The sequence below is a fragment of the Neopsephotus bourkii genome, unplaced genomic scaffold, assembly GCF_033783945.1.
Source record: "Neopsephotus bourkii isolate Nb327-2 ecotype Australia unplaced genomic scaffold, CSIRO-AGI_Nbou_v1 NB_994, whole genome shotgun sequence".
Lineage (NCBI taxonomy): Eukaryota > Metazoa > Chordata > Aves > Psittaciformes > Psittacidae > Neopsephotus > Neopsephotus bourkii.
In genome coordinates, this window is record NW_026901486.1 from 2,201,613 (window position 1) to 2,226,016 (window position 24,404).

The window sequence follows — 24,404 nt, forward strand, 5'->3', positions numbered from 1 at the left end:
TTGCACTGGGATGTGCATCAGTAGCAGGGCAAGGAATGGTGGTGATTCATCCCCTCTGCTTGGAACCAGTGATACCCTTCTGGAGTGCTGTATCTAGTTCTGGGCTCCCCAGTGGACACACTGGGAGCATGAAGTCTTTCTGTACTGGGAGATACTTAAACCCCAGATTGGACTGGGAAAGGTCCTGCGTAACTGCTGTGAATGAGCCTGCTTTGAGCAAGGGGACTACAAAACCTCAGGAGGTCCCAATCTCAACCATTCTGTGATTCTGTTTCTATGATTGCAGGCTAAGTGGCTAAAAGCGCCATTGGCTACTATTTGAAGAGGCTGAGGGAAACTGCTCTTATTTTAGTTGCAGCTTGTGGATCTTAGGTTAAGCATCTCCCAGTAGCTGTTAGACAAGTCCTGGGAGCAAGTCTCAGCCTGCTTAAGTTCTTTGCATGGCTTCTGAATGCAAGGAGAGCTGGAGAGCTGCAAAGGTTACTTCATGGGTGGAAACAGTTTAGAAAGCATTTAGTTTCAGTGACCAAACCAAACCATTATATCATTCGTATGCTTGCCAGCAATACATGGCAGCTTGCTCCAAAGATCAACTATACGCTGTTGTGTCCAGTTCTGATAGTTATTGATGGTCTGTGAGAGTTTCTAATCTGCTTTCTAAATTAACCACCTTCATAGGAATGATATTCTTGGATTCTTGTAGTAGAACGGTAAGGGCTTAAAAGCTGTTTATAACCTAGGAGGCAAACAGCAATGAAAAATACTGGGTGCAAGAAATTGTAGGGAAGCTTAAAGAGTTATGAACTAGCTCAGGTTAGGAATAACTTCTGGCATATGGCATATATAAAGCATAATGTTATATGGCAATATGAAAAATAAACTACAAGCATAAAATGTGTGTGATATATCTTTAAAGAAATGTAATGCTGCTTGGGTAAGTAAACCAAAATGTGAGTAATATTAAAATAAGAGCTGACAGTCAAGGACAGAAATGTCATGCGTGTGCCAAAGTAAATATGGATTCTGTTGTGGACTTATTTTTTTCCTCTTGATGTCTTCTGGCTACCTAATGATGTGAAGACCAGTTTGGGTTGAAGCTACAAACTAGGTGTTAAGTTTTTGTTATTGCATTACAAATTAAGCTCATCAATATCAGCTTGTTATATTTAATAATGATCTTATTTTGACTCTATTATGACCCCGGAGTGCAACACCAACATCAAAACGAGTGTTTTCATCTGCAGATACATATAGTCAGCTAGCTGGCAGGGTTGTCTGTTAATTAACTTTGCTACTCCATGTTCTGCTACATTAAATGCTATCTCATTTCTGTGCCATTAATTGATAGGCAAATCTAGCTTTGGAAATATGGTGTTCCAGTAGGAATTTGATTCTTGTTTGTAGGTGAGTTCTATAATTAGGCATGTAGTGCTTCTTTTGCTGTTTGAGGTGTGTTCTTTGCCTAATTATGTAATGCCCACAGTGATTTTTGCCTGTATGATTGAAAACAAGCCTGGATTCTGAACCTGCCAGTCTCTTACACTGTAAATCATCTTATTTTAGTACAAAATATGTCCTTGCCTTAGTGATCATGCTGAAGGGCTTCTTGACACTTCAAATAGCATTAAACCAACTGACAGCAGACCTAAAATGGTAACTTTTCTTCAAGTGGGAGTTAACAGCTTCAATTTTTGTCAGTGGTTTTCCTTCTTGAGCAGTTCTCCTCTAAATCTGTAGTAACAGTTATTCCCTGGAGAATACTGCAAAGCCATTCTGAAAATAGTTCATTATCTTTCAAACTGCTAGAGTGAATATATATATATATATTAATTTTGATTAGTATAAATAAAAGGAATAGTAGTCACACAGGTGTTTATCCTCGAGTTTGGTTCAATTCTTTCTCTTATTCCTACTGCATAAATGTGGCTTCAGTTTTCATAACTGGAAAGCATTTTGAATGGGTTAGCCTAACTTGAGTCTTTGGAAAGATGCTTGCAACAAATTTGTGTTCTGTTGTCTTAATTTTGTTGTGGAAAGTCATGAAATCTTACCTGATGTCCTTTGGAATAAGAGAAACTTGAATTCTTTAAGCTGCATGGCTCTTAACCAAGTAACTGATCTGTGTTATTCTATGTCATTGTTCTTTTACGCAGTCCCAAAATTAAAGGTTCTTTCCTTGCTTTATGAAAGTGTTCAACACTGAAATGGATCCTTCAGCTAAAATCTCAGTACAATACTGCTGAATGACTTCTTTACCTGTTATGGGACACAAGTCTTAAAGCTACCGTTTCTGAAGTCATTCTTTCCTGGAATAACCATTCCTGCTTGATGACTGTCCCCAAAAATGGGAGATGGAAGGTGACCTGTGCAGACAGGAACAGTATTAAGTCTTAACTCAAAAAGTGAATGAAAAATGCTCACCAAGAATGCTACTCTAATCAAAACATGATAGGTTAGATTTCCTTAGGTCTCTCTGAAGCTCTCCTCCTGGTTGCTAACAGAGCAGAGCAGATGGTATTAAACACATAACTGCTTGGATTTTTAAGGAAAGTACTATATTGAAGAAGCTGATTGTCTTTGTCTGTCCCTCTGGATCGAATGTCTCTTATGCTTGTGTAGCTGGTGTTCTTGCTCTGAGGGATGTGCCGGATTAGTGTTCTCCCATCAGCGCATGTCTACAACTGCAGGCAAATGTGTGCATGTAAGATACCGCTTCTGTGTTTTTGGAGACTCATCTATGTTCCACTGAATTTTAACCCTGCTAGAGCTGTGTTCTACTTTGTGAACGGACAGACTATCACCATAGCTAGACCTATAGTAGTATAATGCATTGAAGAAATAAGCATGTGCTTTGTTTGACATACCATTGGATCCATAAACTTTAAATACTTGTGCAGGATTGATTTCAGTAATACATGATTACTTCAGTAAGAAATCCATATTAATGTTGAGAAGAACATTAAGTTTGAATGAAGGAATACTTATGGTCTTAAAAGCTGAATAAGTGCTTCTGAACAATCATAGCAGTGTACCCTTAGAAGTCTTCCTTGTTAAGACATGTAGTACAAGAATGGCTTGTAGGCGTACACACAAATGTGTATTAAATTAATTCATCAAGACAAGTTTATATTCATAACACTTCAAATAGGTAAATAATATTTAGCGTACTGCTTGGCTGTATTCTTTGCCTCAGTGTCATGCAGAACATAGACAAGACTTTCTAAATGCCAGCTGAATGGCAAAAGTGTCTTTTTGCCTATTTGTGTCCCTTTCCTAGGACTTGCTGTTCCCACACAGGAGATGTTTGAGAAGACTGTATAAAGGAGCTTCTAAACTGGCACGACTTAAAGGTGCTAGGATGTTAACTTGTGCTGTTTCAAGCTACCTCACAGCACTAAACTGTAGATGAGCGACTCCGAAACTCCTTTAAATGTGTTTTGGCTGTTCCTACCGTAGGCATGGCAACTTTCCCTAGATTGGTATAATGAATGTTTGGTGTGTTCATCTGAATTTCAAAGTGCTGTAATTCTTGAACAGCCTTACATCTGCAGTTTGTCTCGAGCATCTTTGGGAATTAGAATTATGTAAATGTGGAATAGTCAAGATCGATGCAGAATAACAAACTTTCTCATTAGAGATCATTTGACGCTTCAAAAGCTGACAACCTGAAGTGTGCTGTGATGTTGAATGTCCTTTTTTTCAGTCCTTTTAGACAAAATGGGTTACCTGCAGTGTATCGTTAACAGAGCTAATATATTGAAAAATGGTGATTCAAGGAAGATTCTTGAGTTGAAATGTTATGTAAAGGGAGAACGGTGTTCTCACTTGTAGGTTGCCTGCATATAGGATAGGTTTGGCTTCAGTTCCATCTCAGATTTTTCTCAATAGTACATTCTTCCTGCCAGACGTTCCTTCAAAGCAGAAATGTTACTTGACATTTAACACTTACTACTATGCGACATGACAGGAGTTAACTTTGTCAGGGAAGGTGTGTAGCTGTTAATAACAGACTGATTCTGCTTGGACAAAAGCTGCAGGGCTCATGCTCTACTGGCAAAAGATCAGTTGTCTTTCCTCTCCTCAAAGAGGCTGTGACAGAAAATGTTAGAGCTGAAACTAGAGGCTTTTTTTTCCTGCCCAGCGATGCATCTTTAGCTTTAGAGGCTTTGTCGCACTACTCCAGTGTAGTCATTTATTACTGTACTTAGCACAGTATAATGTACTGCAGGGTAAGATGCAGTCATTTGCCGAGCTGCTAAAATTGCTGAGGCAGGAGCAGGGAATGCACTGGGAAAGCAGCTTGCTAATAAGCAACCTAAGTGCTAGCCCTAAATGCAGGGCTCAACTGAAATGACTTATGTGCCATCAGTAACAGGAGGCGGGTGAGATGTGTCTTTTTATTTGGCACTGGGGCAGTCAATAGCACAATATGGATAGTTTTGGTGACCACACCTCAGAAAAGCTGTTGGAGAAACTGAAGGGAGAAGATGACTGGAAAATGAAAGGGATGGGTGCTTTTGCTTGGTATGAGAGCAGAAGTCATACACCAAAGAACTGCGTCTAGTGCAGAAAGGCTTAGGGATGAAACAGTACATGGAATCGGAAGTAAAGAAATTGAAGTTTGAAATCAAACACAAGGTTAGAACATGATTTAGTCACTAGAACCAATTACTAAAAGTACTGTCAGTATTGTCTTGTGTTAAAGACAGTGTTCTTACAGCTAATCAGTCAGTGTAAGTTACTGGGGTGCTTTACAAATAGCCAGGTAAAACCAGATGATCTGTGCTACACAGAGGCCATGGAAGATGCTCTGGTGTGAAAGCTCAGCTGTGTACACCATGGGACACTGTGTTTACTCTGTAGACAATAACTTTTCTGGCTCTTCTGTTGATGAATCTGTGGTTTGGCTGTCTGTCTTTGCTTTTTTCCTAACACCTAGCTCTGTGGCTGGCTTTTGAGTAGGACATTCTGTCAATTACTCTGTTTATTTTCTCTGTAATCCTGTTAATGTGTGTAGCATTATAATACTTAATAGTAGCTTAATGAACTTCAGACTTTTTTTTTATGAGCAGAGAGTAAGGAAGCTTCAATGGTAGTTATGCCTCACTTTAACTGATCTTAAGTAACTGGCATTGCTGTAGTCACCACCTATGCCATTGCTTTCTTAATTTGGGTTTCCCTTCAATCTCATGCAGTTTATAGAGACTTTGCATTGATTTTGAAGGAACTGTTGTAACCAGCAGCTTTTTATTCCTTCCCTGTGTAGGGGTAGGGGAATTGGGTGAGAATTCATATTACTGCAGTCCAAACCTATTTTGCTGTCTGACTTTTCACCTGCACTTTTTCAGGTAGGCAGTGTTACTGTGGTGTTTTCCAGTCTTCTTGTGCCTGCCAACTTACGTCCTTTTTTTGCTGTTTTCCCACTGTAAAAATATGCTTCCCCAGATGGTGCTGTTGTTAACCTCATAGGTCCTTGAGTCTGCCTTCTTCCCCAGCTGTGTAATAATCATAATAGAAAGGTTTGGGTTGGAAGGGTCCCTAAAGCTCATCCAGTTTCAAACCCCTGCCATGGGCAGGGACACCTTGCATTACATTAGATTGCTCCAAGCCCTGTCCAACCTGGCCTTGAACACTGCCAGGGATGGAGCATAATCATGTCTTCTAGATGATCCCTAGATTTACTCTCTATTGATCACAGGAAATTTTAACAAACTAATGTAAAAGATTAATTTGACCTTTTTGTTTGAAACTGTTCATTATTGCATTTCTATTCCATTTCTATTGAAGTAAATTACATTGAAGGTTATGTTGCAGATTGTGGGCATGTAGTATGCTAGTAGTCACTGAAAGCTTAACACAGCGTTTTTTAAAGTTGTTTTAAAGTTGTCCAAGTCAGTGTTTACTGTAGTTATATACAAAGAGTTTAAATGAGTGTTTACCATGCTAGTGGATGTCCAAGTGCATCAGCAAAGCCCTTTGTAATACGAAGGTACCAATCTTACGGATGTAATATGTATAGATAGTCAATCTTATTAAAGCTGTCTCTAGTACATACTCTTGGCAACAAGCCACTGAACGCTTGAGGCATACTGGCCTATTTTCAGTTCTGTATTGATGTTAGTTAGCAATTAAAAATAGACAATTTACATCTTCAAAAATACGTAAACAGCATTTTATGATGTTATGAATCACCTATTTTATACAACAAATAACCCATTTTATTACTGTTGGGGTTTTTCCCACTAGGGAAGCTTTCTTCTCTACAAAATGCTGCTTTTTTCCACCCGAGTAATTTTTTTTCAGCTTGTCTTAAGCCTGGTTTTTCTTCTTTTTGATGAATTATCTTGTTTTGAGGATAGCTCATGGGGGGAATTTGAAAATATCAGGTATTTCATGTTTTCCTACTCGTCTCTGTTTGATTGCCTTGTTAGATTCACATTTTGTATGTGAAATATTCTGGGTTATATTTTAAGACAGAAATGTTCATGTGAATTATAAGGGATTTTATCAAGCATTAATTTTGACAGCTTTCCAGACTTGTGGCTAGAGATGCCATTAAAAAAAAGTACATGTACATATGCCGAGTGGAGACTGATGGAGAGGAATGACTTGACCTGACTGCTTCAAACAGTAAAATATGTTACATAAATTAAACCTCTTATGTGAACACTGCATAAACTTTGAATGAAAGCTGTATTGCTACTAGAGAAATGATGCTTTTATTCTTCTTAAGCAAGAAGTTCTTTACCGTGAGAGTGGTGAGGCACTGGAATGGGTTGCCCAGAGGAGTGATGAATGCTCCATCCCTGGCAGTATTCAAGGCCACGTTGGACTGAGCCTTGGGTGACATGGTCTAGGGTGAAGTGTCCTTGGCCATGGCAGGTGGTTGGGGTTAAGTGATCTGAAGGTTCTTTGCAGCCCTCTTACATGATTCTGAAGTCATTTTTTGACAGGATCAAGTGCAAAGTTGCTGTTTAACTGGTGCTAAAATGTATGAGCAGTTGTCTTGGTGAATTTAAAGCCACACATCTAGATCTGAAACTGAATATTGAAAAGTTTGAGTTTTTACATTTGGGAGCGGACTAATCAAAGCATTCTTATCTCTTAGACAGAAAATCATTGTTGACTCTTTAAAACCTGTTTGTAGTGAAGTTTGAATTTTTACCTGCTCTGAAACAAAACTCTACCTCCCATATTAATGTATGTATTGCTGTCTTTTAGTTATGACTGTGAAACCAATGGATGATTGTAATGTAAGTGAAAAACTTCAATTTGCTTGGTGTGTAGTTACAATTTAAAGGTGGTTTACTTCAAAAAAAGAATACAGATGTAATGCTTCTGTGTATGTCTGATGTCTAAATGGAAAGTCGGATCTTTCTGAAGGCATCCCAGGGGCACTCATAAATTCCATGTTTGTAGAGGTCATTTCTAGATTATGACTAAACCAAACCACTTGGGTTAAGTTGTTGTTGCTGAACTTGGACATCATACTTTGACTACTGAGATGTGATTTAGTTTTGTAGGGAAGGAAATAAAATTTGCTCGAGGTCTTGCAAATACTTGAGCATATTATCATGAGTTGCACAAGTCCCACCAAAGAAGAAAGGTGAACAAGTTTGGTAGGCACTTGCTGGTTTTATCAAGACTCTGGTTTGTTTGTATTTACAGAATTCCTGTAAATATATGGAGATACTACCACTTTTCTTCTAATTCTGTGTTGTCCAGAAGTATATCTGTAGTAATTGTCATGCTAAAGGAATCCTCATTCTTTATAGTATTTTATACCTCAATAATTCGAGTTGTGTGCAGAATGATAGGGTTGGTAACCTCCCTCCCTGGAGGCACTTGTAGCTTAAAAGCAGCAGTGATATTTTAGAAGCTGTATATATGTAAATCAGGCAGAGCAGAGTGATGGATAGATGTATTCTTAGTTTAAAGAAGTCACTCTGATTTCCTTTGAGTGTCTTCAGCCTTCATGTGCAATAGCTGTCTCTAATAGTGAATGCTTTTCTCTAAGGTTTGCACCATTGTAATGTAATTAAATAGTTTATGGTAAAGTTCATCCAGTACTTGAATAGTTAGCCTTCTGATACCTGGTTAGTGACTGTTGAATAGAAGGGAAGTTGAGTTCACTGTAGTCCAGTAGGCTTTTTTTGTTTTTAAGCCGAAATGATAAAATCTAGGTGGTACTTCCTTGCTTGTACTAGAAGGAAGAATATGCTGTGTGCCCCCTCTTACTGTCTGAGTAATTGTCAGTATTACTTAAGGACAGAGTTTTCCTCCTTGAGCCATTCGAAACTATTTGTTATTACAGCTGTAGAAGCCTGACTAAGTGTTGTTAATCAGCCCTCCTACCTAGGGTCAGGTATTCTGCACTGGTAAGCAAGTTAAGGCAAGGTAACTTAGGCAAAACATCCATGGCAATGCACAGGAGGCTGGGAAGTCTGTGGTATAAGTTCCTGTAACCAATACTGAAACACTCCCATGTGCAGCATAGGGTTCTCCCGTACTTCAGCAGTACTGGAAGTCAAGTATAGCAATCACTTTTACAATGTGAAAACTGAAGTTGTGAAATGAGGCAGGACTTTACAGTGTTGCAAAAGAGGGTTATTAAAGACCTCAGAATTGCTTTTTAATTTATATACAAGTCAGAAAACGTTTGCCATTCTGCTGAATGCTGTGTCAGTTGGAGTGTGAGGCAACAGATTCCTTGCTTCAGCTTTTTCTCCACCTGCAGAACCGGTGGCAATATGTCTCTAAAAGTGTGTATTTACGTTCACTCAATATTATATGTAAACAAATTATATATGAGAGGCTCTTCATAGCAGCATATTAAAACTTAATGCTGTTTTGGGAACTGAGACAGTGTTTCTGTACAGCCTGTACAACTCTGAATTGCAGAATACCTTCAGAAAACTATTCAGCATTAGGGTCTTAATAGGGACTCTTCTGACTGGAACCTATGTAGATAGTTCTGATGCTGTTAACTGGTTCCTATTCATGCAAGATGTGGTAGACAAGTAGTACTTCAGTGCTAGCTGTGCAGAAGAGTCATGCTGGTTTTGATAAAGCCAAATGATCCTGTTACTCCTTTCTTCTGTTTCATTAGTCCTAGCTAATGAAATAGACCATGGAGAAGCATCAAGACTAGGCACCACTGAAAAAGGAAGATAGGAAAGCATGATCAGATCAAAAAACCTTGGGTGATAAGAGCATGTGTGGGTTTTTTAGATGCCTATTTCCTAATGCGTGTCAGTATTTTTCTTCTGTTGATGTGCATGATTCAGACTTCTGACTACTTTTTTATCAAATGCAAAAGCTATTTCTGTCTCTACAAATGGATTTCTTAATGCTTTCTTTATATTGTTCCCTACTTCCCAGTCAACAGAATAAAATCCTATTTATTGGTGCAGTTCAAATGTGATTGTTAGTTCTGAAAGAAACTCTTTTAGTTAAAAATGTTCTCCCCTGTTTTCTGGATACATCTTGTCTATTTAATAGAGACGGCTGCCAAGCTTTGACTTCTTTTGGCAACTGCAAATCTAATTTGCATTTCTGCATCAAATAGAACCTTTTTTAGTTGAAATTTTCAGCAGGAATGTAGGGGTTCTCTTTTTATTTAAGAGTTTTGTCTGCCTCAGCAGCAGCTACAACCTTTTTGCTCATCACTGAAGATTGCTATGTGAACATCTGATTGATAAATGCATGGAGTTAGGATTCTCTCACCAGCTCATCGACTTAAAACAAATGCTGCCTTATGCTGCTTTATTTTTTTCTGATGAAGCTTAAACTATAAAAAGCTAACAAATGGGATGAAAACAGTGATTTGATTCTGCCTACTGCATCCAGTCCTGGTTTTAATGTAGAAGAAAATGCTTTTGTGTTAATTTGATATAAAAACAAATGCTGTTCATCAAGAGAACATACAGCTCAAGTAGGCTTGAGGAGATGCAGTGGTACTATTTTGAACTTAAATTGAATTGTCTTTCCATTCAGCAGCTGTAAGGGAAAATATGCAAGCAAGGTAATGAATATGGCTGCATTATATGTTAAATTACTTATACAGATGAATTATATAGACAGGAGGGTTTTTATATGGCCACCTTATCGCACACAGGGGAGTAATGCACTTTTTTCCACTTAAACATATCATCAGAAAAACTTCAGACTACCAAAAAGGAAGATTACTCTCATGGTCTTGTAGGAAAGCTTTAAGATATATAGAGATATTCCTATTATAGAATAGGCTTGGCATTCTTTCAGTCCATTTTGCCAGCACATTGGTAAAATCAGGTTTTTTTCGTATCCTTAATGGGATGGGAGTATCAGTGGAAGTCCAGTTTTAATTTTGTTCTGTTAACTTGTAACTGCCTTAGCTCTGACCTTAGTCAGACTTATCTGGATTTGATACCACCACCATTAGAGCTATGTGAGACTCTTTATTCTTTTGATGGTGTGATGGTTCTGTTGCTATGATCATGCAATCTGTAAAATGTAGCTAAATATTCTTAATATTTTCTTTTTAAACTCACTTTCAAGGCATACAAGAGCAGTCCTTAGTAAAAGCTACAACTTGTGCTGCATTTGAATACATGTGGACTGTTAGGTTTTGTACTGACAAACCTAACCTGATCTCATCCACTTTTCCAATAACATTAGACTTCGACTAAAACTCAATAGTTATAGATGTCTAGGTAAAGTAGAATTAGATTCTCCTCTTTTATGTAGTTCTTTCTCGCTTGAGCAAATGTTACGAGATTGTCATGGTTGGATTGAGGTAGTCAGCCAAGCTTTGAGGAAACCCAGTACTCCTGTGTGTGAGCCGCACAGAAGTGATGGTAGGATCTGATCACTTTGTGCAAAGCTCCTAGGTTTAGTCTTTGTTTTCTCACATTCTGTTGTATAAATAGACTCAGAAGAATATTGTTGCTATGTCACTTATGGAATATTTCAGTGCATGGAGATGCAGTCTTTAAAATACACTGTAATGTTTTGGCAAGAAGTGTCCTAAAACCCAGAGGTCCCAGTCTTTTGCATCTCTGTATTCTAGTTCTATTGAAGAGTGGATTGCTGTGTAAAGTGTCAGTGCAGTTTCATATGACCTGATTTCTTTCTGTTTTTGAAGGACTTGGTAAATATTGAGATGTTTTTGACTGCTAAAGAAGTGGAAGAGTCATTGGAAAGACAAGAGACGATGACTTGCTTGGCTTGGTGTCATGATAACAAATCCAGGCTTAGGAAAATGAAGGTATGAAAATATAACATGTTCATGTTTTGCTTAAATTGTTTTCTAAGTGTTTTCTAAACTACTTGGATATTTGATGTGGTCAATTTGGTTTAAATTATAGGTCTTGAATGAGGCCTTGTATAAGAGTAAGGACAGTAAGTACAATACTCTCCTTTTAAGAAGACATAGGTTGCTGGAGCTACACTAGCTCATGCAAATGCCAAACCTGAAGCTGGGTGATAGGTGATCTTATGGGTGCAAGTGTTGTCTCAACAAATTGTGCTCAAATAAACTAATAACATCCAGTTGGTTTTAGTGTGACTTACACATGTCTAAATGCTGAAGTATGCAGTGTCTTGTGCATGTGAACTTACAGTTATGACTCTTTGCATCCTGATGAGAGTATAACTCAGTTTAAACATGGAGGTATTTAAGAGTGAGGTTAATGGTAAACCAGTGTCCTCACACTTAACACTGAGAGGTATTTCATACAGATTTTTGTCTTAGTATTTAAGTATTGCATATAAGAAAATGGAACTTGAGGAAAGAACTAATTTTTTGTGAGAAACTATTACTGAAACGCTTTTCCAAGAATAAAAGCAGAGCGTAATCAAGTAATAAACACAGTAGGTCTTTCTCTAGCCACTGCATACCTTGATCTGAACATGCTGCCTACTTGTTCCTATGTAGTGGGTTTAAATTTCCTTGTCTCTTAAATTGTGCCTTTCAAACCATGCTGTAATCTTCCATAGGGCTTGCAGAAATCTCTTTTTAACTGATATTAACCAGAATCCCTGCCTCCCTCAACGACGTTTATGTATTTTTTTAAACTAAGAGCTTTCTTTAACTAAAAACTGTTTAAGTGCTCTTAATGATAAGCAAAGAGTGACGTTCTCTGTCACTCAGGGGCGCCAAAATGAGAATGAACTGAAGATGGGATGCAAAAGTAAATCGACCGGTGATTACTGTAAAGACAGTGGTGATCTTGTTATGGGAGCCTTTAAAGGAAAACCAGAATTGGTATGTAACCACTAGTGCATAATTATATTGCTAAAAATCCCCCTCATGTAATCTTTAATATATTAAGTAATATAAGAAAGAAAATCTGAACATCTTTTTCATCACCGAATCTTCAACAAATAATAAATAAGGAACATCTTCCCCATCCGTCTTTTTTGTAAAACAACAAAAATCTTATTTCTGCAAGCCCTAATTCTATTATTTTTTTTTGAAGCCAAGCAAAAAAAAACAAAACTAAAGTTGTGAGAGATCAGCATTAGAAGAGAAATCACTATGCTTCTTTTATGCAACACAAATGAACAATTCTTCTGTTTCTGGTTGCTTAGCTACTCATCAGTGTTAATGTTCTAAAATCCCAGCCACCACCTTAATGCAAGCCTAAGCTAAAAATTAAATGGTATGTTGTCCTGGGAGAGCATTTACAGACCTATAGTCTCTACAGATGTGAGCTGTGTAAGCTGTGAATAGGTGCTGTGGAGTTGTTTGAAGATACACAAAGTTGAGGTGTATGCATCACCTGTTGTCTAGGGCTCTTCTAGTTACTTGCCTGCAGAATCCATATAGCCATTGGCTTGCAGCTTACTTTAAGACTTAGAAAAACAAAACAGTCTCTGAAGATGGTTTTGGGATGCGGTGGGGTTTTTTGCTGTTGAAACATCTTAATGAAATAATAAGCCCTAGGATTTACTATCATTAACAATTAAAAGCTTGATTGGTTTTGTAATAGAAACAAACTGAACTAAAATTCTCTGTGTGGGTTTGTGTAGATTGAGTAACAGTATTTTACAATAGTCCTATTTGAAAATTTAAAATAGAGAATAAATTCTTATTCTCTGCTAAACCTGGGCTTGAGTACAGGAAAATGCATAGCTGGAAAAGTTTGCTTTCCATTCCTTAAACGTATATATCTTAATATTTATGCACAGAATGCATCACTTTTATATTCAAATGGGTTACATTTCTAATCTGAAAATAAGCAATTTGTTGCAAGGTGTGCATTAGTCCCCACAAGCAGTTAACTGATAGATCTGGTGTTGCTCAAATTCCTACTGAAGTCACTGAGGAATTTTGATGCTACTGTGCTGATGGACAATAAACAAAAGGCAACTGTTCATTAGAAGCATGGGGGAAGAAAAAAACACTTCCCAAATGGAGCCTGATAACTCAGGCAATACAGTTCCTCTCTAGATTCGGAGGACTTTGGGTTGTCATTGTTTTCTTAAGGTACTAGGAGTTGACTGTGTCCCTATAAAGAAGCATAGTGACTTGTTCTTTTGTGGGGGGGGAGAATCTTTTTAATTCCACATATTCCAAGTTGTTTTATAGATTTTGTGAACTGGTGATGGAATCTGATTTAAAGGAACACTGTGAGCTTCATTAGGCTTCACATTTTACCTTTTTCCAAAAAAAAAAAAAATAGGTAAATGCCACTTGGTTTTCTTGTTTGAGACTTGTTTCCAGCATGGCTTTTAGATGTTTGCCAACAAGAGTGGGATAGAAGTTCCTGAAGAAAGGGAGGGGATTGCAGCAACGTGAGTTCTGTGCTGGCTGTTGTTAATACTGGGGACTTTCAAAGTAGTGTTCAAAGACTTCCTTCTTCCTTGCAGTCTTTGGGTAGATCTCTCATCTAAGTTATCCCATAGCCCTGAACTTGTGTTGAATCTACTACCCTAAGTTGTAAGAAAGTAAGAAACCACTTGCTATGCTCACTTGCATCTCAGGTAACGATGCTTTTAGGCATTAGGAAAAAGTTCATCACTGCTAATGACTGGAGTTTTGAAGGAGGGAAAGAGGAGATTTTTGTTTGCTTTTAGGGAATTCTGGGCTGATGTCTTCTCCACAGAGACAGCATTTCAACTGCATGAATGCCTAAAAGCAAGCAAACAAGGTTGCATGTTATTAATGCTTTCTTTTTTTTTGCTGTGCACATGTGGTATTTAACATATTTTGCAGTGCAGTTTTGGCACCATCTAAAACCCTGTCTTGTCTTTAATCTCAGAGCTGTCTGGAGTTCAGCCTAAGGATTCAGGAGTTCATCGAACTCATTCGACAGAACAAGAGACTGGATGCTGTAAGGTATGAAATCAGGATGCTTACCAAAGCATGTTCTTAACAAGGTGGTATCATGCTTCATTAGAAACATGTGATTATTGTTGCAGCACCCAGAAGCCCCACTCCTGTAATGGATCTTACTAGTGTTGTAATCAGTCCTTGGATTTAAGCTGGGATTGCATTTTCTTCTTAAGGCAAAGTGTCATTCCGGAAATGCACCTTTTGACAAACTTAGCTGTCATTGAAATATGTTATCTTCTTACTTTTATAAAATAATGATACTTTCTTGTGGCATACAATGTAATGACCGTGTTTACCCTTAGCCAGTTTCCAAGAGGAGCAGCTCACTTCTCATAGGATCTCAAGTTTTAATCGCAAAATACAAATAGGTTAATGGAACACCCATCTAAAGCTTAACATTTCAATTTTGACTGAGTCCTCTTCTGCTTTACTATCTTCAATAAGCTTTTTGTTCTATAAGTTGTGCTTTAGGTCAGGTTCACCTTTTGTATTGAATGGAGTTCTCTATGGTCATGTCTGTGAGAACAGCGAGCTGTGTTCTGATACTCCCACTACTCCCTTGCCCTGGACCAAAATGAAGAAATCATCTCAATATCCATTTTCACCTCTTTTGAGCTAGTTCAGTGGGGACTACTTTGGGCAGTTTTACTTTCTTCTCAAGGTGGTGTAAATTAGACCTAATTACTGGCTGACTTCAACTACAAGACAACCTTTATGGCAATACTTATAAATTGCTTCGTGTGCTGGTATTATGCTTTAAAGGTAGTGATCCTGATTTAAGGTGTTGCAGTAATGTTGCAGGATAACACAGGAAAGCAGTTCTGCTGAAATGAATGGAATTCTGATAGTGGGACTGTAAAGTGTGTTGATAATTCTGATAAGTGGTGATCTTGCCAGCACCACAAAGTATGCTGCAGGTGGCAGCTTACACATGGACAAGGGAGGGAGAACTCACAGCAGATTCTGGTTTAAGAATACTTAAATCTCTGGAGAAATGACAAGTTTTACAGCCAGAATTGACACTTTTCTGGTACATTCTGGTGATCACACTGTTGCTGCTTAACACTTCTGGTAATCTTTATGTTAAGGGAGTTTCAAGTCTTCCTGCCTCTAGAAACCATAGTAGGTTCTCCAGAAATTGAAACCAGCAGGAAGGAGGCTTGTATTTGTGGCTAAGTTCTGTGCTGGTCAGGAACACAGAGCTATAGAAAACATAATTTATCATAACATGAGCACAGACTGAATGCATTCTAGCTCATTCCCAAGTTTTAGATGTAGAAACTTTTGCAGGGCAAACGACATGACTTTTCTTGAATACAATGGGCGACAGACCTAGTTACTTAAAAACAAGAATAAAGGAAGTTAAAAGAAGTATGTGGAAAGGCCAGTCTGATACTACCACCACTCCCAGAATTACTTGCCTTAAGTTTTCGGCTTATTTTCAGTTGTTTATTACTAATTTCATTCAAATGTGTTGCTCACCAACTTGTAGCATTCCTCCTTTGCCCTACTTGGACCTAAATCATTATTTTGATCCCAGCCAATGCAAATAAACTGCAGCTAATTTTAATGCTAATAATTAAAGAAAAAAACGAACACCTACATGCTGGCTTTTAGAGATGTGCAGTTACCCTTTGATAGAGTTCTCAAATCCTAAGGACTTGTCAGGTACTTAAGAAAAGGATGAAAGACACTCAACTACATTATCTGTCTTCTGAAGCCCACGGTGTTCTTTATAGCCAATGGGTACTGTGCCTTTGTGCCTTTAGCCTCATTCTCTGCTAAGTTTACTTCTCTGCCAAATGTGCAGTCATGCATCTTAACAATGAGCAGTCCATGCTCTGAAAACTATTTGAGCTGCAGCTTCCTGATGTAGGTTGGAAACCAGAGGGCACACACAGGGCTGAAATAAGGTGATAGGCTGAGAACTAGGACAAAGCAGATAAGGTTTATTGTTGCTACTGGATATTTGTCTCCCTCTGATCCCTTTTCCACATTGGAACTGTTAAAATTTGCAAGTTCTCAACCCTCAAGAGGGACCCAGCACTCCTGGTGCAGAATAAGTTATGCTATCATGGCCTCTGAGGTTTAAAAATTACATCCCCATCTACATTGCAAATAGGCATAAGATATTCAATGTTGTTGGGGTGAAGCATATATATTCCATATACCTATTGAAATTCAGGGTTGACATACATCTTGTACTTAGCAATTATAAATTGCCAGTCATAACAATGCTGCCTTGACTTCATAATGACTTGTAAAATGAGAAGGAGCCACAGAAGTTCTTCTGTATCTCAATCCACTCCTTTTATCAGGGTGAGTTTTGATAACTAGGTACATTCAGAGTTCAAAATCTCAACACTTTCCTTAAATAATATGGCTCTAAAATGTTAGCTTTTACCATTCTCCTTTACTTCAAAATGAATATGTAATGAAACAAGGAATATATTTGGGGAAGGTGTAGCATAAATCTCATTGCTTCTAGCAAACTGTTGCAACTTGTGTTTTTATTAGCTTGCTTCTGTTAAGTGCCTGCAGCAGGATTCTTTCAGCATTGTGTCCGTGGCGCAATAAATAGGTCAGGCATCCATTAGAAAGCAGAGAAAGAGGCTGTTTACCAAGTAGTTTCCTGTACAAGTGGAACTCGGAGAACTGACATTTTGTTGAAACGCAGCTGGTGTTTAAATAAGTTTGAAAGCTTTGCTTGCTGCCTGCTGAGAACCCCTAAAGTGACACATTGCTTTTAGGGTAGAATTAATGTGAGCTTTAAAAGTATACATCTTGCTAAGTAAGCGTTTGAATTTCTGTAGCATTTTAGAATAGGAGTACAAACAGAGCTTCCTCTAAGGCAGCTCGTCAGAGCAGTCTTGAAAGTGTGAGTTTCAAGAATGTACAAAAACTATTCCTTGACTACAAAGAGGAAGTGTCTTAAGCTTCAGTGCATCAGATTTTGCCTTGTATCATTCGGTTTTAACTCCCCCAATCTCCTTAGGTCTTTTTTGTAAAGCTCATACTTACTAGAGTAACAATGACTGACTGATGACACTAATTTCACACAGTCGGGCTCTCACTAATTTCATCCTGAGAAATCTGACAGCATTCTACTACTTTGCTTTTATGGGATGCCAGAGATACATGGAGTTCTTAGCTAAACGCTTAACAAAACACCCTGTGCACTTCTTGTTCTTGGTTATAAAGGACAAAAGGAGTAAATAAAAATAGCTGATGATGCATGGGGATAAGAGAAGGTTGCCACAGTCTGTTCATTTTGGTAAACTTCTCTCCTATAAGGCTGAATAACCAGTTTGTTGTGGGCTGGGGCATGGAGTTTGGCAGGCGTATAGAGAGAAAACTTCTGAGCACTCTGAGTACCAATTTTTCTGGTCCCTGAGATAAAGGCATTCTGGCGTCAGTCGAAAGGCTGAGCAGAAGAACAAGTCCTTTCTTGATAACACCTCATACTTGTGTATTGCTACTTCCTGATAAATAGGTTCATTCTTCTATTCAGGCATATGTAGATATAACCATACAGTGTAACTTATACTTGCTTAATAGTTTAATGTACCTTTAGTAGACAGTGAACTGTAAATCAAGTCTTCATAAATATCCATTCACTCTTGATTTGTCAAGTGCAATATGCCTGCTGTACCCACATGGGGTACATAGAGGACAGCAGTTTCAAACAAAAGATAGAATCATAGAATTATAGAATAGTTAGGGTTGGAAAGGACCTTAAGATCATCAAATTCCAACCCCCCTGCCATGGGCAGGGACACCTTGCTCTAAACCATATTACCCAAGGCCTCGTCCAACCTAGCCTTGAACACTGCCAGGGATGAAGCATTCACAACCTCCTTGGGCAACCCATTCCAGTGCCTCACCACCCTAACAGGAAAGAATTTCCTCCTTATATCCAATCTAAACTTCCCCTGTTTAAGTTTTAACCCATTACCCCTTGTCCTGTCACTACAGTCCCTAATGAAGAGTCCCTCCCCAGCATCCCTATAGGCCCCCTTCAGATACTGGAAGGCTGCTATGAGGTCTCCACACAGCCTTCTCTTCTCCAGGCTGAACAGCCCCAACTTTCTCAGCCAATCTTCATATGGGAGGTGCTCCAGTCCCCTGATCATTCTCGTGGCCCTCCTCTGGACTTGTTCCAACAGATCCATGTCCTTCTTATGTTGAGGACCTGTACACAATACTCTAAGTGAGGTCTCACGAGAGCAGAATAAAGGGGCAAGATGATGGACTTTGTCCCCACAGAGTTTACAGAATCGTTTTGGGACTTAGAGAAAAACTATTTCTGCCTATTATTTTGATCTGTCAAAAGACTTTAGTGGTTTAGTGATGGTCTCCTGGCTCTAGCCATACTGATTAGTGTGTGCTGATGGTGGCTAAAACATGGTAAATAAGCATTTTAAGGTTCATATATGCCTGCAAGAACACAGTGCTTGCCCAGAGAGATGGAAATAGCTGAATGAAAAGAGAACGGGTGAATAACAGCATGATGGCAAATAAGGTGTTCTTTAAACGTTGTACATTCACCAGTACACACATAGTGCTGTTTCTTGCTTCCCAATCTAAAAATGCCTCCAGAGTGCTATGAATTAATGAACTTGCTTCTCTTTTAAGGGTATTCTTGCATATTAATTTATATGTGTTGGCACTTGGAGGATGAAGTTCAGACACTGGCAGGCTTTGTGGGGAAAATGGACTTATTAAGGGGCACAGGTGGAAGGGAAAGTCAGAAGATGAAGACTAACAGAAGGTCTCTTTAGAAGACCTAATTCCTTCTGGCTGAACCCAAAATGGCCACCACATCTCAGTGTCCCGTACTCTACAAATGATGGGAAAGCCTGCTTTCTGGGTGTTTCTCCTTTGAACAGTTAGCACACAGGGATTATATATCATACATACACAAAATCAATGTTGATTCTAGCTCTTCCTGAACATGCGGAGTAAGTGTAGGCAGTATTTGCCTTTTGCAGCTCAGGGTCTTCTTGCAACTAAGTGGGGTATATTTTGGAATGCCGTCTGTTGGAGCAAACTGTGAATGCCTGATGGGAAGTGGGACCACAAAGCTGGTGCAAAACTAAACATCTGCTTAGTTTTAACATCACAGAGCACAAGTGCAGAGTGATAATCCATCTTAAAAGAACTGATTTTATTTCTTCTCTCTCGTTTTGCTTTACTGGTAGGCCTGAACTTTCTGCTTTGCCTAAGCTTTCTTCTAAATAGTTCTTGCTTTCATCTGCAGCTCTGCACTAGCACTTACTTTAGCTTTCTTCCAGTATGTCCAGGCTGCCAAGTCTCTCCTCTCAGGCCATGGGTTTTGTACTTCTGCTGTCATAACAGTAATCACCTGGGGAACAATATTTACATTCCTGAATTGCTCACCCGAAATAGGAAGTTGGGTGGAAACAGTCTGTCCTACATAACTTCCATTGCTTCCTGGTTTGGGTGGGAGAGGAAGTAGGAGTACTGAAACACTGCTAAAGAGACTGTTCTCATGGTGTTGATGACATAAGTGTACCTAGTAGAACACAGAATTGGGGGGGGGGGGGTTGCAGACCTTACCTAGACTTTATTTCTTTAATTCAACACACAAAATGGGCAATTGGAAAATCCTGTATATTCCTAAAAGTAATTTGTAACTTTAAATAAGACTCTTTATAAGAAGAAACACCAAAGCTGTGTTGGTATCTTCCCCATAATGCAAACTGTGGAGAAAATACAGCACCACAGAGAGTTTTGTACACTAAAGCAATGCTAGAAGTTCAATATAGCGCTAATTCCATGCTCAGTGTACTGTGCAGCATCTGTGCACCTCTGAAAACAGGAACTTCAGCACAAATGCTGAACTAATCATCCAGTTTAAAGGGTATTCCTGCACACTTGAACTCCAACTTGAAAATTGGTGATCTTGAAGACTAAGTGGGAGAGTCTTTCAGGCAGGGTTTTAAAGTAGTTGAATATCCTTGTAATCTGATGATAATTCTCTGGCTTCTTAGTATTAGTTTCCTGAAAACCATGACTGTTTGTATTTTTACTTTAAGTTTCTGGGAATTCTGTCACTTCTTCCAAGTCTCCAAGTTTTAAGCTTTGTGTATATGTGCTATAATTTGTGTGCTTTCAAGTACAAAAGCTTGTTCTGAAGTTCTACTTAAGATTTTTATTTCCCAGGCAAAAAAATGTACTCTAAGGTGTTTTCAACCACATTACCCTGCAATTCCTTGTAGTCTGCACAGAAAGTGATATTGCTTTCTAGCCTACAAAAAGACTAAATCATTCCTTCAAAAGCAAACATTCTCTCAAATGTCAGTATAAACACGGTAGATATTTGAACGTTCTTAATGTTTAATGGTTTGGAATAGCTGATTATCAGACTGCATTTCTCTCACTTGGAAGTCAGTGCCAAAGGAATAAATGCGATACATTGAGCTTGCATAAGCAGAGGCATTTCTTCTAATAATTGTAGATCTGTCATCCTGGACGTAGGCGAGGTAAGACCATGCTACAGTAAGTTCTGGTTTCTGGAAATTACAGTGTATGACTGTGAATTCTCAGTCGTTCTTGCATTCACATTTGCAGGGTGTACCTTTTCAAGCCATTCAAATGCATCACCTCTTGGAGTTCATGTATTGAGAGCAGAATCTAGAGTTTTCTCTGAAATTTTACATAATTATGTAAACTTCCTTGCTTTAGGAGCAAGGCTGTCTAATAAAGGTATAAATTCTGTATTTCAGACATGCAAGAAAGCATTTCAGCCAGGCTGAGGGAAGCCAGCTGGATGAGGTTCGACAAGTGATGGGAATGTTGGCCTTTCCTTCAGACACTCATATTTCCCCCTATAAGGTAATGTTCTGTTTCAAACTCAGTGGTACAGCAGAATAATAAAATACAGGTTGCAGTGCTTTTTCCTGACAGGAAAATACACTGATAATCTGCAGATGAAATTGTTGTTCTAAGTGTACTTGCTGAAATCCACCTTTATAATAGTCCTTAACTGTAATAACCAGTCCTTGCCTGTACATCAATCCAGGTAGTATTTGTGGTGTTGTAGCTGGATCTTAATAGTAACACAGAATCACACCAACCTAGGTTTACCACAAGCCCAGTAGTAAAGATCCATGGGACTGGAAGCATGATAAACTAATATATAGTAAGAGGTGGAAGATGGGGAAGTACAAAGAAAATCAGTTCTGTTCAACATACCCAGCTGTGTCCTTCATGTACTAGCAGCAGTTCTTAATTCTACTTCTTTTGGGATGAAGAAAGGAAAGATGATTTGAATGCTCTGAAAGCAGTATTTTTGATGCTTAAAAGTGTGTTCACTTATTTGAATTATACACATTAATGTAGATATTAACAGTAATATCTATATCTAAACTTGAATCAAGCAAAATTCATAGGTAGTAACTGTTTCCATGGATTTTTGAGTTTGTTCTGTGGTTATGTGCCAGTTGACTTGGGTTTTTTACCTTGGCGCTGGGGACAGAAAGTAGACAAGAATCCTGTGAAATGCCAAGCCAATATGTGGCAATGCCAGTATAAAGGTGTGTTAAATAATTGATGATGAAATCAATGGTTTAACAAAACAGACAAAAAAAAAAACCAAACCACAGAATTAAAGTGAAATTCCTGGAGTCCTGGAAGGATCCTGGTATTATGGATTCTACATTTGAGTTACAAGCATAAAGGATAGATGAGTTAGAAGGCTGGGTTTAAGACAGAGTTTGTTGTTTTCGTAGTTAGGAGTAGGCAGAAATAAAAACCCTGTATTCTGTTCTAAGTATGAGCAGAATGTTTCAATGAGAAAGGCCAAGGAGAAAAGCAAGTATTGTCTCACAGCCATACAATTGGAACAAATTCCCTACTACTTTTATGGATTGTACTTGAATGTTTCATATTTATTTCAAGTTATGTTTTGGGTCCTCAATTACCTACTAAACAGTGCATGCTAGTTTGGAAATACCTTTGTTAGGCTGACTAGGAGTTCTGTACATAAATGGCTTCTTAGAATAGCTTTAAGTAGAATCACTTTTAAGTCTGTGAGCAAGTTTGTCAGATCATAGTATCTCTAACTAGTTGATTTTTATTAATCCAAGGGAAGAAGTGTCTCCTATAACCAATGAATAGAAGCTCCTCTACCTCATTACCGATCTTTTAGTACTTTAAGGAAACCATATTTCATGTTCTAGCAAAAGAAGCTATTTTCTCTTGATATCCTGTGAACAAGTTTATGTAGCTGTGGCTGGAATTATTCCAATTGGACTCTTAGTAAGCTGCTGCTTTTGTGTTCCATCATCTAGGATCCTAATCACAGGCTTTTCTCAATCATTAATAGTACTTGCTTTATCGCTTTATTATGGCTCTGTTGTAGGCTCGGTCTGTTCGACCTTCTCAAGAATTGCCTTAAGGTCAGAACAAAAGCTTCATCCTGGAACTCCAGGAACATTCTGGCCTTAGATGGGGAAGGTCACAGAGCAGGCAGACATGCAGTCTGGGGGCTGAAATGGTGCTTTTTACGTTACAGAATTCTGCAAACAGTAGATATTACAAAGAGGTATCTGCAGAATTAGCCTGATTTGAGATAAGAAACACTTCTTACTTCTCATTTTCCACAATGCTAGTGTTGCTTTTTAAGCAGACCAGCATTCTAGAAAGCTAAATGCAAGAAATAGCCTTAGAGGGTTTGCATCCTTTAGTTAAGACACTTGGTAGATGGCAGAGGGAGACTGAATAGTAAACCAACTATTTTAAATAATACTTGATTTAAACTTGTTTCTAGTAAAATAATGGTAAAAGGTACTTCTAAAACAAGTACATTTCCATGCATTAGTATGTATACTTCTGTTTTGTGATGGATTCAGTCTAGTGGCTTTTGCACAATTTCCCACTCCCAAGCTGTTCTCCCTTGGAACAATTACATTGAAAGCAACTTATAGTTGTGTTGTTTTTTAACAGGATCTCTTGGACCCCGCTCGATGGAGAATGCTGATCCAACAGTTTAGATATGATAACTACAGACTACATCAGCTGGGAAACAATTCTGTTTTTACTATAACACTCCAGGCAGGCCTTTCAGCTATAAAAACACCGTATCCTTTAATGCCCATACTACTGTCCAGTGCAAAATAACATAGTGGGTTTTTTGTTCCATGGCTTCTTTTCAGAGAGCTCAAAGAGGAAATGTGACACTTGAATATTTTTGAGTTGTTTAAATGGATTCTGAACTAGTCTCTCTGGTAAATTAAGGGGAGAGTATCATAAATGGCTTAAGAAAAGCCCAAACCAAAATTAAGGTGACATTTACATTGTGTTTGCATACTAGGTTATATTTCCATGTGCCTGAAGTTAGTGAATATATCTGCACAGGTTAGTGAGATGGGGCAGAATTATTATTTTAAGCACTTATACACAAATTTAATCTGGGTTCATGTCCATATTTTAATACATTCTGCATCTTCTGAAACTTAGTTGGAATTGCCACACACTCTGGTGTAGATGACTGGTGCTACTGAAGCGTTCTAAATCGGGAATTTTACCTCTAGAGAGTACCAGGCACTTGTTGCTCACTTTTGTTCCTTGAAGCACTTGATTCTTATATATACACAGGAAAATTGGATTAAAAGGTCCTGTGTGTTCTCTAGCCTAGGCTGTATTTCCGTAGTTCACTTTTTCCAGTAACCATTGTTGCATTCTGTGGTGGTTGTTCCTTACCTTGCTGTTAAACAGACAGTGTTACAAAGAGGATGGGAGCTCAAAAAACCCAGACTGCCCTGTGTGTAGCAAATCCCTGAACAAGCTGGCTCAGCCCCTGCCTATGGCACATTGTGCCAACTCCCGACTAGTCTGCAAGATTTCGGGGGATGTAATGAACGAAAATAATCCTCCTATGATGTTACCAAATGGATATGTCTATGGATACAATGTAAGTGTTGAAACCAGTGACTTGGCACTGCTGGTTTAGACTTCAGTTAGAGTAACTTTCCATATCCAGATGCAGTCAGAAAGCCAGAAGCATCTTTTGCATGAGCAGCAGAAAAATAACTTCTTGTAGCAGTTTTTAAAAGACTAT

At 38.5% G+C, this 24,404-nt stretch overlaps 1 protein-coding gene across 3 annotated transcripts in view; it reads left to right on the forward strand.

The window, feature by feature from the left end:
* Positions 1 to 24,404, forward strand: part of MAEA (macrophage erythroblast attacher, E3 ubiquitin ligase) — a 51,027-nt gene that overhangs the window by 25,147 nt on the left and 1,476 nt on the right. For all 3 annotated transcript variants that reach the window (XM_061359779.1, XM_061359780.1, XM_061359781.1), the window contains exons 4-8: positions 11,126 to 11,248; positions 14,247 to 14,323; positions 21,070 to 21,178; positions 23,291 to 23,424; positions 24,062 to 24,257. In XM_061359779.1, coding sequence (XP_061215763.1) covers positions 11,126 to 11,248; positions 14,247 to 14,323; positions 21,070 to 21,178; positions 23,291 to 23,424; positions 24,062 to 24,257 — 639 coding nt within the window. The remainder of the gene's footprint in view (positions 1 to 11,125; positions 11,249 to 14,246; positions 14,324 to 21,069; positions 21,179 to 23,290; positions 23,425 to 24,061; positions 24,258 to 24,404) is intronic.